This window comes from Eucyclogobius newberryi, unplaced genomic scaffold (genome assembly GCF_026437365.1).
Source record: "Eucyclogobius newberryi isolate DKJ021-1_F unplaced genomic scaffold, fEucNew1.0.hap1 SCAF_2, whole genome shotgun sequence".
NCBI lineage: Eukaryota > Metazoa > Chordata > Actinopteri > Gobiiformes > Gobiidae > Eucyclogobius > Eucyclogobius newberryi.
Window position 1 is genome coordinate 3887224 of NW_027315834.1, and position 12816 is coordinate 3900039.

Sequence of the window (12816 nt, forward strand, 5' to 3'; positions counted from 1 at the left end):
GGTGGCTCATTCAAGGACTATGTGTGGTTAAACCAACTTGACAGGACCAAAGGCGTTGATGTTGGGAATGCCTATGACAATGACAAGGCAGCGGCAACGTTCACTCATTTCATAGCGCTCCACAGGAGGAATGAGCTGAGGGATGCAATCATCAACGCAGACTTCCTCACCCTGATCTAGGACGGCTCACAGGACACTGCCTCAATCGAGGGTGAAATGGTGTATGCGAGGTACGCAGTGAAGGGGACGATCAATGTCAACTTCATTGGTTATGTGAACATCAGCCGGGCCAGTGCTGAGGGCATAGTTGGAGCCATCTACAAAGCTATGGAAAGGTGAACTAAACACACACAGCTGTTCAAGATAAATTCCACAGTAAATGTGAACTCTAGATTTTAGGCTTTTCAATGTATGAAAACATGATTCTATTGACATTTGTGACTGACCGTGGCCAATCCAGTTACATTGACATTTAATTATTATTAAATTATTAACACTTGGTGTTCCAGCAGAGCTGTGGAAGCCCAAGCTGGTGGGATTTGGCAGTGACGGGGCCAGCGTCATGATGGGGAAGAATAACGGCGTGGCTGCCCAGCTGAAGAAGGCCCCACAGAGTTCGCTCCAGGCTGTCCACTGCGCAGCTCATCGGCTTGAGCTTGCCTACAAGGACTCCCTCAAGAGGGAACCTCTCTACGTGCGCCTGGAAGCCCTCATGGTCGGCCTCCAGCAGTTCTACAAACACAGTTCGCTCAACAGGTCGAACCTACGAGAGACTTTCCGCATCCTCGGCCAGACCCCCTTGATTCCCACTAGATTCGGGGGCACCAGATGGGTCAACCACAGCCTGAGGGCCCTCGAAAACCTGATCAGGGGATACGAGGCTGTGACAACTCATCTATCCAAAGTAAGTTTGTTAACACATTGATTTAAATGTGATACACAAATTATCAAATTTTGATTCACTAAGGAAATTTTAAGACAAAGAAGTTTAATTTTTGTTTTGTTTTATTTCATCTCAAGCTTCCTGACAACCGAGAGCAGCGTGGATGCCAGAGGCAGGTCCAAGGGCTACCTCAAGGCCCTTATGTCCAGGGACATCATCCTGCTAATCCACCTGCTGGCTGATGTCACCAAGTGTCTGGGGATCCTGTCAAAGACCATGCAGAGGAAAGAGGCCACAGTGGCAGACATTCACGACATGACTGCAACCACCATCAACCTCCTCACCAAGTACAAAACAAAGTAAGTGAAAGTTCATACTATCTATAATAATCATAGTTGATACAATTTATTTGAAGTTTGGTATATAAATTGTAGATGAATTAAGAATATATATATATATATATATATATATATATATATATATATATATATATATATATATAAAATTCTTTTTAGGGCTGGTCCGAGACTGTCAGAAGTCAAAGACGTCAGTACCTTTCATGGCCTAAAGCTCAGCAGTTCCAGACTCGACTTTGATAAGCTTCGTAAGAAGGTCCTGACAGGTCTGGTCAACAACCTTGAGAACAGGTTTGATGACATCACAACTGGTGCTCTGCAGGCAGCCAAGCTTGCTTCGCTGAGGAACTGGCCTTCAAAGCAGTCTGAAGTTGCAGGTTAGTTGTTAGACAACTAACACAAAAAAACCTAAGCTCTAACATTAAAATAATGCCAAATCATCCAATTTTTGATTCCTCATTGTATGTTCCTAGACTTTGGAGAAGAGGAGATAGGGGAGGCCAGGACCACTTTCAAGGGTGTGCTGGAAAAGGCAGGTGTGGAGGTCTACTCCGTGGAGCCAGAGTTTGACCAGCTCAAGGACCTGCTGGCCAAGCGCGGTGACAGGACACTCAAGTGGGACACAGTCTGGGCCCTCTATGGAGACCTCTTCCCCAACCTCTTGCGGCTGGTCGACCTGCTCCTGACTCTTCCAGCATATTCAGCAGATTGTGAACGGGGATTCAGCCACCTCAAGCTAGTGAAGACCATCTACAGGACCTACCTTACAGATGAGAGTGTGACAGATTCCATCACCATCAGGTTGGAGACACCCTCTGAACCCCTGTTTGATCCACTACCCGCCATTCACCTCTGGAATGAGGGAGGAGCAAGAAGGTTCATTGAGTCTGTGCCTGACAACCCTGACACAGAGTTATATCAGGAGGAGGATGATCCTGTGGAGGAGTATGTTCAGCTGGCAATGAAGAGACTGGAGCAGCTGGCCTCAGACTCAGAGCAGGAGGATTGTGGCTAAATCTTCCTTCCCCAACCGCATCCTCCAAGGGGAAAAAAGGGGTTTACGCAGATAAAATTGGGATCGAACGGATATACATTACAACCCCTTTGGGGTTGTAATGTATATATGTTAGTAGTTTATTTTGTATATGCAATGTATATATGTTAGTATTTTATTTTGTAGGACGTGGTTTCATATATTCCACAAGATCTCCTTGTGTCAAATGCTGTAAACAGTATTTATTTTGTATATAATAAACATTATTATATTGAATTAAACAGTTTAAAGATCATGATCTCTGGTTTATATGATTCAGTATTTGTGCTCTTCATATCAAATAACAGATAAAAGTACTTTAAATTGTTTTACATGCCGCGCGCTTGTGGGCCCTAACTTTGAAAAGTTAGGCGCCCCCCAGGCCCCTAACTAAACAGGAAGTCAGCCATGTCCAATCAAAGTGGCCTTTTTTTTTTCAGAATCGTACTTGTCCTAGGTTTTTTGTCCGATCGAGCTCAAAACAACACCTTTTGCATCTAAAGACATTGAAATGTAATAAATATTCAAAAGAATGTTGATATTCTTTACGGTCTCCGCGTAACACGCCCTCAAAAAAGGCTAAATTTCCTGTTTTTTCAAGGACAAGTCACGCCTATTGGAATTGATCTACGGAGCTCATGTTTCACTCACTAATGCGTCTTTATGGACTGATTGGAAATAAATAATACCCATGTAACAAATTTACTCTATAGCGCCCCCTACCCATTGTGTGAAAAACTCAACATTGTCTGATTTGTTTGAAACTCATGGATTATATTCTCCCCGAGACGCCATGAAAAAAGTACATTACAGATATTGTGTATTTTCACAATTGACCAGCAGAGGCGCAATGAATGCCTTCACTTCCTCTTCCTCTTTTATTTTAATGGGACATTTCCTCTCGTGCCGCAGTCTTAGCATTAGCATTATTATTCTTTAGGCTTTATTCTTTAGGCTTTATTCTTTAGGCTTTATTCTTTAGGCTTTATTCTTTAGGCTTTATTCTTTAGGCTTTATTCTTTAGGCTTTATTCTTTAGGCTTTATTCTTTAGGCTTTATTCTTTAGGCTTTATTCTTTAGGCTTTATTCTTTAGGCTTCATTCTTTAGGCTTCATTCTTTAGGCTTCATTCTTTAGGCTTCATTCTTTAGGCTTCATTCTTTAGGCTTCATTCTTTAGGCTTCATTCTTTAGGCTTCATTCTTTAGGCTTCATTCTTTCTGCCACAACTCGGGTATTTTTGACCCCCTGAACATCAATGAAAAGTCACAGGTCACCTAGGCTCTCTCTCTTTCTCCCGGCTCAGGTCTGCGTTCAGCACAATCTTGCAATTTGTCAGGACAAACTACTATTTGAATCACAAACTACGCTATCATCAACGGTGAATTACTGATCTTCGTTTGGTATGCCGCAAAACGCAGGAGAAAACATGGACCATTCACCGCATCCACCCGCCCGCACCCGCCGCGCTCCCCCGCCCGTAACCGCCGCGCTCCCCCGCCCGATGGTTCCCCAGATCGACACCAGACTCCTAATCTTACATTTTTTCCCCTCGTCTACATACAGTAAAAGAGGACTAGAGAGGAATGCTGCCAAAACCCCTGAACTAACTTTGTTTTCTTCATCCTGGTAATTTGGTATTTAAATAAATGGGAAAATGATTGGCCTGAAAGCGCCAAAGCGCGCGGCGGAAAAAGCCGAAAATTGCTGAAGCAGAGGACGGAGGAGGGAGAAAGTTCTGGTTAAGCTCAACCTTCTATCATTAGCGTAGTTGTGGTCAGTATATTTTATTTTCAAAATACTCATCTGTATTAAATGGTCGAGTTAAACAGCAGATTTTCTCTCTCCTTTTTATATGATAAACAATATCAGCTATTAATGAAAGCCTAAATTGTGTTTCTATAGCCTCATTATGGTTAAACAAAAAAAAAAAAAAAAACCTTTAATACTTTAAATAATACTTTTTTGGGACATTGAGAATGTGGACTCATACAAGTACCTGGGTGTTCATCTGAACCACAAACTGGACTGGACTCATAACACAGACGCACTGTACAGGAAGAGCCAGAGTCGGCTCTACCTCCTGAGGAGACTCGGGTCTTTTGGAGTGACAGGGCCACTCCTGAAGACCTTCTACGACTCTGTGGTGGCATCAGCCCTCCTGTACGGTGTGGCCTGCTGGAGCAGCAGCATCACAGAGAGGGAGAGGAAGAGGCTGGACAGAGTCATCAAGAAGTCCAGCTCCGTCCTGGGCTGTGCTCTGGACTGGGTGCAGGAGGTGGGGGACAGGAGGGTCCTGGCTAGATTCACATCTATGCTGGACCATGAGTGTCGCCCCCTGCAGGACACTCTCTCCGCTCTGGAGAGCAGCTTCAGTGAGAGACTGATCCACCTTCGATGTGCGAAGGAAAGGTTCCGTAGGTCTTTCCTTCCTGCTGCTGTCAGACTTTATAACAAAAACTGTTAGTACTGAACACTCACAATACTGACCTAACCTAACCATGTGCAATTCTGTCATATGTGTAATTACTGTTGTGATTCATGTGCAATTCATGTGCAATTACTGTGAAATTCATGTGCAATCTATGTGCTGTCGTGACACATATTCAAGTGCAATTACTGTCGTGATCACATGCAATGGTATTTATGTATTTATTTATTTGTCAATGGGAGTTTTTATTTATTTATTTATAGGAGATCTTCTACTGAAAGTGTTTTTCAGACTTCCTATAAGTGATCTGTTCTTCTGTATCTACCTCTGTATCTACCTGCGTTGCACCAATGAAATTTCCCCATGTGGGACGATAAAGGAATATCTTATCTTATCTTACTGACGATTCAAATAATACTAAATTATACAATAATTTAGATCTATAGGTAGATCTTTGGGCTTTGTCGAACATAGACCTAGATTATATGAGAAAAGTGAAACACAAAAACAACAAATAATTTTTCCCATTTATTTCAATACCAAATTACCAGGATGGCGAAAACAATGTTAGTTCAGGGGTTTTGGCAGCATTCCCCTCTAGTCCTCTTTTACTGTATGTTGTTTGGAGACGAGGGACGAAGATTAGGAGTTCACGTCGCATGTCGATCAACGGAACCTCTAGACGCAAAGCCATGTCTCTAACCGCTGGGCCAACACGCCAGGAGACTCACCACCGAAACAGGAAGCCTGGTGTCTGGGCTCCTGAATCGGGGTATCGGTCTTGGGACGACCGTGGCTGCAGAGCCGCGGCGCGGTCAAATAGCCCAGGCAAACAGCATGTCATTAAATACTCCCTCGATCATATTAGTTTCCACCACACCAACCATAAATTCCCCTTCTCTTCTACTTGCTTCACTCAAAATCAATTTATTTTTGCTTATTTACTTTTTAGTTTCTGATCCTTTTAGGATTTTGCTCTCGTCACTGCTCGCTCCTCGGTCTAGAGAGCGGAGAAGGTTTGTACGTGGTTCAAGTCGAGCCAAAAAACACTCTTTTCCCTCCTCCGTGTGACTCATCTGGGCATCCTTCCGCGCTTCCATCGTCCCCAGAGTTTTCATTTCATTTACGTTGTTGTTTTGAGTTTGTAGCGTTAGCCGACTAGCTAACGTCACACACAAGTTAAAACGTTGTCCTAAACGTTGGATATAAGTGAATGAAACACATTCCTGTACAAATACAATGTCATTCTCCACTTACCTTCGGCTGTGTTGAGTTGGAGCCGTTGGAGTCGAACTTAAATGTCTTTTATTGAGAGAATTAGACAGAAGTCAGTAAGAGCAACAACAGCGTCTATCTTAGGTCAGAGGGCACTTCTTACGTCATCAAGCAGCGACAAGCTGCAACACAAAACAGTGGCGCCCTCTAGTGGAACACATAGTAATGATCAGATTAAATCACGTCACATCTCCCGCTTTAGCTGATTCCCAACAGCAAAGTAAACATGGGAAACTGTTGTATACAATCCCAAAAGAAAATATCATTGTGATTAAACTTTCAACCAAACACTAATATATCATTAACAAAGTGGTTTTGTCTGACTCCCAGTTACTATCAGAAAGACACTGCATTACATTACTTACTCGATTACATTTATCTGCCACTTTCTCCATGTCATCTTTTCATCAAGATGGGCCCCAAAACATTTGAATGATGCAACCCTTTCCAGTGCTTTGTCCTACAGCTGCAGGCCGACATTTACCATCTTCCTTTTCCCCAAAAAAATCACTTTGATTTCTCCACAGAAATGTTCAAACTCCACTGGCTTCCCCATTCCATAATACTAGTCAATTCTCTTTGCAACTTATTCAAAACTAATGTGACATTCCTCCCTCTCTTCCACACAGCCCCATCATCCTGTTATTCCACTCATCTACTGCACCTTCATTAACCTTATCTAGGTCTTTGCAACAAGCTTCTACAAATTCTTTCATCCCATTAAACTCTGTCACATCCGGTGAGAAAAAAAAACAAATAGAAACAATCTCTGCACAGAAGAAAAACACATTTTAAATTATACATAGATTTTCTTTGTTGAATACAAATCAGAGTAAAGCTGGTGTTGGAGGACCTTTGGTCACAGACAGACCCTTATCTCTAATCATATTTCATCATGTTATTATTACGTTTCTCTTCTGTAGCCCCGCCCCCCTGTCACGGGACTGAGGTCTGCACCGACCTGTGTCTTCCACCAGAGGGAGCGTGTGTCACGTGAAAAGGTTCTGAAATGACAAACCCAGGACTAAACCAGGACTAAACCAGTCTATTGTAATATTTAGTTGATGATTTCTCCAAATGAGTTAGTAATGACTATGTTCCAGCAGACGATGTAATCATAGATCAAAGCTGTCAGTTTGATGAGATGAAGTAAGTAATACCAAGACATTTCACAATATCACCCCACTATTTTATTCAGTCATATAACAACTTATTTTCTGCGTTCAACAGATCAGATGAGGAAGAAGCATTTAATAAGAGAAGATAAATATGTTGTCTTGGAGTCAGCTTTACTCACCTTGTTATCTGTGTGTTCTCTATGTCATGGAACCAATCGCTGTTACAGACAGATACATTTCTAACCACCTGGGTTTATCCAACAGAACTGATTGTAAATTATACCAGTTGCCAAGAACTATGTCATATTACACATTCAAATACATTATTTCAGGCGAGAGGCGCCCTTCTTGCTGTAAAGACGGTGTGTGACAACTGTGGTGAAAAAGGTGAATGGTGAAGTCAACCATCACCATCAGGCAAATGCCAGTTCTCAACATTCTCCTCAGTGCAGCCATATTGTTCACCGCGTCGATGCCAGCCAAAGTCTCGCGGCTTTTCCTGTAGGTTCTAACTGTATAATACTTGTTTTTATCTAGATTATTTTGTTCAATATATAATTAGTTGTCTACATATTCTGATGTTGATTACTTTTTATTTTCAGTTTCCTCTATTTCAATGAGGACATTCTTTTATCATCAGTCTCTTTACCTACATGAGGTTGTTTTTGATACCTGCAAGGACAGCAAAGAGAGACTCATGGAAAAGTACCAGGGCAAAAGTCTCATTTCAGGAGCTGATGCCCGATGACCCATGGGTCATTGTGCAAAGTTTGGGAGTTACAGTCTCTTGGAGGGAGCCACAAATAAGCTGATTTCAGTTCAACTTGTTCAGGTGAGATATTACTTTACGCGTACTTACAAATCTTATTGAATAAAAGAGAGCTTAGAAAAAAATGTTTATTATACCATCTATTGTTTAGAGTAATGAAACCCTGGGAAGCTCTTACATGGAGCTGGAGGCTCTAAAATGTTGTCGACAAGAAGTTGGGGACCATCCAATAACAGCTCTAGTGACAGACCGACACAGACAGGAGGCCAAGTGTGTACGAGAAAGTTGGGAAGTGCCTCATTTCTATGATTGCTGGCATGTGGTGAAAGGTAACTAGAATCGAAATATTGTCTTATGCCATCTTCATTTCCTAGTTTTCACCCATATGCCTTGTATACTTTCAGGACTCAGCAAAAAAAACTGATTGAGTGGATAAAGGGGATAACATACCAGCTGTATTGGTGTGTTATGTGGTCAGACCTGGTGATGAAGACACCATAAAGGAGAAGTGGTTATATTTTCTTATGTTCTTCATGATAAAGAAACAACCATTGTCACAATTTAAGCAAAACATTTGTTCAGGTAGAGAATGCTTTGTTGAGTTGGAGGAGCTCTTAACAAAACCTCATTTCCTAAAAGATGTTGTCAAGATGTCCTCATACGGTCAGACAAGTGGAGTAGAAAGCTATAACCTTGTCAACCACTTTGCTCCAAAGATGTACAGCTTTTCATACCATGGTATGTGCAGCAGCTCATTTCAACTTTAGCACTTACGGTTTCCTTTTATTTTTCAAAGTGTCTTAGTTTTAATTACAGGGTCTATCACTTTATTAAAGGATTCTTCTAGCAGCCATGCACTACAATGAAAATGCTGGTAGGCCCCAAGCCATGACAAAGGCAGGTTCTGCACAATACAGCATTGCCTTTAACATATTCAAAAAGAGAGGCTACACCATGAAAAAGGTCCTAGTTGATGCATCTTATCGTAAGTATTATCAACTCAGGATCTGGACATTTCAGAATTTTCACATTGCTAATGATGAATGTCATTCTTCATTTCAGACAAACATTTTCAGAAGTAAGAAACTTTTTGCCTTGGATTGATTGAATTGGATTAACATACACGCATTCTTATGCTAATTGCTAACACTCCACTTTCTATCTAAATTCCAACTTGCACCTGTCATAACTGCTCCACTCTTAGAACTACTTATATAGGCCTCACTGGTACTTGTGCTCACTGTGCCATCACTGTCTTGTCTCTCTGGTTGTGGATATGTTGTTTGTGACTTTCATAGCTAATCTGCTCAAACTGCTTCTATATATGTATAATGAAAAATTACAATTTTAGGAAAAAATATTGGGATACAGAGTCACTCTATTGACTATAAAAAAAATTATGTAATATCAAGAGTATTTTCTACATCCATAAATTTGTAATTTTACCTAAACTGAAGTGAGTGCATCAAATGATTTTTGCTTACTTCTCATTTCTACCGACCTTTTCAGAATACGTTGACAAATGCTTTGATCTGTTGCTGAGAGAACAAGAGAAGTCACCCCACAACAAGCAGGACAGCCAGCTGACTGAACCACCACCACCACTCAGTCAATCTTTTGAGAGACCAGTCAACGCTGATGCAATTGAAACATATTTCACAAGATTTGGAAATCAGTAGATTGAGTTAGATTTATTTTGCTGCAAGATATTTATTGTAGATGATATTAATGGATTAAGACAGGTTGGCTCCAATCCTGGATAATCTGTCATACAGACAGGACCTGGTGTTGTCTTCTCCATCTTGACTCTCACCTCTGGAACCTCTTTGCAGCAAATATTTTCTCGAAAATCCATTTACATGTGAAAACAGAATCAGAAAACCTTTGATTGCCATTGTCAGTGACAAAAATCGCAGACTAGGAACTTGTTGACAAAGCCTAAAAGTAATTTAAGAAAAAAACAAATATTTTTATTAATCATAAACATTAATTGGAACTATTTTGGATTAGTTTAGGGTGAATGGGGTGTGGCCTAGAGTGGGCGTACTCTCAGTCAAACATATTCCTAATTTGGACAAATATAACTTAAACCAGCAAAATGACATGTAACCATAACAACATACTGCAACAATGTCAATGAACACACATCATTAGCAGGTCATGAGGAAGTACATTAAATATGACATAAACATATTTCAAACACAGTTCTTAAGGCAAACTAAACTAAAGCATGATTTAGTTACAAGTTTAGATCACACAGTAAACGTTAAGTCAGTTTAAATGTGAAATACAGTCATTAAGGACTTTAATCCTGACAAAGTTTTCAGGTTAGGGTTACAGTGGACGATTTCACTTCTCCACAGGGGTCAGGTCCTTGGACCCATTTGGTGTCCTCTGTGTTCTTTATCAGAGGTGTTGACCCAAAGGGGGGGAGGGGGGTGTGGTGAAGACAGTGTTGTTGGTCCATGGGGGATGGGGAACGTTCTTCCACCCATCCAACATTTTGCTTTGCTTTCTGCAACAGTGTCTTGAATGATGAAAAGGTCATGTCTTTTAAAGGTCTCTTTGGACACATATGTCCTACAGCGGCCATTTTGTTCAGAAAGAGAATCCCTCTTTGAACAGAAATGGAAGTTTACGGTTCAACATACCTGTCGTATACAATAGTGTCTTGAAGCTATGGGGAGAGAGAAGCCCTGGCCATTCTGATGCTTATCAGGTACTCTGTGATGAGGGAGCTAAAGTCAGCTAACAAGAGGGTTTGATAGCCCTTTACAGTTAGGATACAAAGAGGAGTAATCTTTAGTGAAACTGTAAACACCCTTCATCAGTAGATTCTGCCTGGTGGGCGGGATCTACTCAGAAGAATAAATATCTTTATTCTCAAACTAGACCCGCAGATTGAGAATTGACTCTTGGATGAGTCGAAATGTCCTGTTTTTCTAAAAAAAACTGTTTCCAGATGACGAGCTCATTCATGGTAAAACAGGAACATTAACAGGTGCTTGATATGAAAACAGAAGCATCTGATAAAGCTAAGGCTTTACAACAGTGTGGATTCTCATGTGTCTTATTAAGCTGCTTGATATTGAAAATGTCTTCTCACAAAAATCACAGCTGTAAGGTTTCTCTCCAGTGTGGACTCTCATGTGTGATATTAAGCTGCTTGACTGGGAAAATGCCTTCTCACAAACATCACAGCTGTAAGGTTTTTCTCGAGTGTGAACTCTCATGTGTTTTATTAAGCTGCATGACTGGGAAAATGCCTTCTCACAAACATTACAGCTGTAAGGTTTCTCTCCAGTGTGGATTCTCATGTGTGATATTAAGCTGCTTAAGCTTGAAAATGTCTTCTCACAAACATCACAGCTGTAAGGTTTCTCTCCAGTGTGGATTCTCATATGTGATATTAAGCTGCTTGATATTGAAAATGCCTTCTCGCAAACATCACAGCTGAATGGTCTTTCTCCTGTGTGGATTCTGGTGTGGGTCTTGAGAGCACTTGCTGTAGAAAAATTGTTTCCACACTGGTCACACTCGTGTGGTCTTTCTCCTGTATGGGCTCGGTAATGTTTGGAGAGGTCAGATGATGTTCCAAAAGCCTTTTCACACTGGTCACACTTAAAAGGTTTCTCTCCAGTGTGAATTCTCATATGTGATATTAAGCTGCTTGATATTGAAAATGCCTTCTCACAAACATCACAGCTGTACGGTTTTTCTCCGGTGTGGATTCTCATGTGTTTTATTAAACTTCCTGCGTCTGAAAATGCCTTCTCACAAACATCACAGCTGTAAGGTTTTTCTCCGGTGTGGATTCTCATGTGTTTTATTAAACTTCCCGAGTTTGAAAATGCCTTCTCACAAACTCCACAGCTGTAAGGTTTCTCTCCAGTGTGGATTCTCATGTGTCTTATCAAGTTGCTTGGGCTTGAAAATACCTTCTCACAAAAATCACAGCTGTAAGGTTTCTCTCCAGAGTGGATTCTGGTGTGGGTCTTGAGAGCATCTGCTGTAGAATAACTTTTCCCACACTGGTCACACTTGTATGGCTTTTCTCCTGTGTGAGTTCTGTAGTGTGCCTTGAGTGCAGAAGCAAAGCGCCATGTCTTTCCACACTGGTCACAGGTGAACCCCATTCTTCTGATGGACTTTTAGATCTGCCATAAACACAGAAAAAGAAGACGTAAAGTAATAATAGTGTTAAATAAAGAACTTATACTTTTGTCAGTTCCTTATCACTGTTGAGAGTGGTGGTGTTATGGACAAAATAGTCATTTTCACAAGCTTCAGTGAGTTATGAAATGAACAGGACTTTACTGTTTCTATAAGTGGACAGTGTAACAGGCTCTGGCTTTGGATGAGGACCGACAGTATCAAACCAGTCCGACCCAGAGCTCTGTCATTTAAACATGTTTACATTCAACATTTTGGAAAAGGATTTGGCAAAAAAGATGTTGAACATCAATGAACATACAGTGAAACAATGAAATGTGTTTGTGTGAATTCGTGTAAAGTGGGAGAGTCATGTTTGATCCTTTGTATTTTACAATCTGAGAACTTTTTTTCCCAAAGGATCTTTTGGCCTGACAGGACAATGCAGCGTGAAATGGAAAGGAGATTGGGGAACGACTTGCAGCAAACAGGTGAAAGCTGGACTCAAACTCATGAGGCCGCAGGCCGCAGCCCGCTCCACACGGCATCTCTCAATTCTAGGGGTTTGAGAGACTCGACTAAAACAAAAGCACATTGTTTTCTTCTTCAAGAGACACACAACAAAAACACTGTTGACAAAATACGTTTTAATCATGGCACAAATTGGTCAGCAGGGGTCGCAAAGCTCCTACACAACATTCCTGGAAAAGTAATTGGCTCTAAAAATGGTAGTTTGAGTGAGTTGACTAAAAGGGCAAGAGTTCACACCTGAGAACTTCATAACTGTCTTGTGACAGGCAA

At 41.2% G+C, this 12816-nt stretch overlaps 2 protein-coding genes across 4 annotated transcripts in view; both read right to left on the reverse strand.

The window, feature by feature from the left end:
• LOC140366860 (uncharacterized) overlaps positions 1 to 12816 on the reverse strand; it is a 195683-nt gene that overhangs the window by 69924 nt on the left and 112943 nt on the right. The window lies entirely within an intron of this gene.
• LOC140367128 (uncharacterized) overlaps positions 1 to 12816 on the reverse strand; it is a 142407-nt gene that overhangs the window by 16634 nt on the left and 112957 nt on the right. Inside the window, exon 2 of one of the 3 annotated variants that reach the window (XM_072453474.1) lies at positions 9601 to 12000. In XM_072453474.1, coding sequence (XP_072309575.1) covers positions 10899 to 12000 — 1102 coding nt within the window. In that variant the 3' untranslated portion in view covers positions 9601 to 10898. Of the gene's footprint in view, positions 12001 to 12816 lie in introns of those variants that run through there. The other 2 variants (XM_072453473.1, XM_072453472.1) reach the window with 2 other exon arrangements.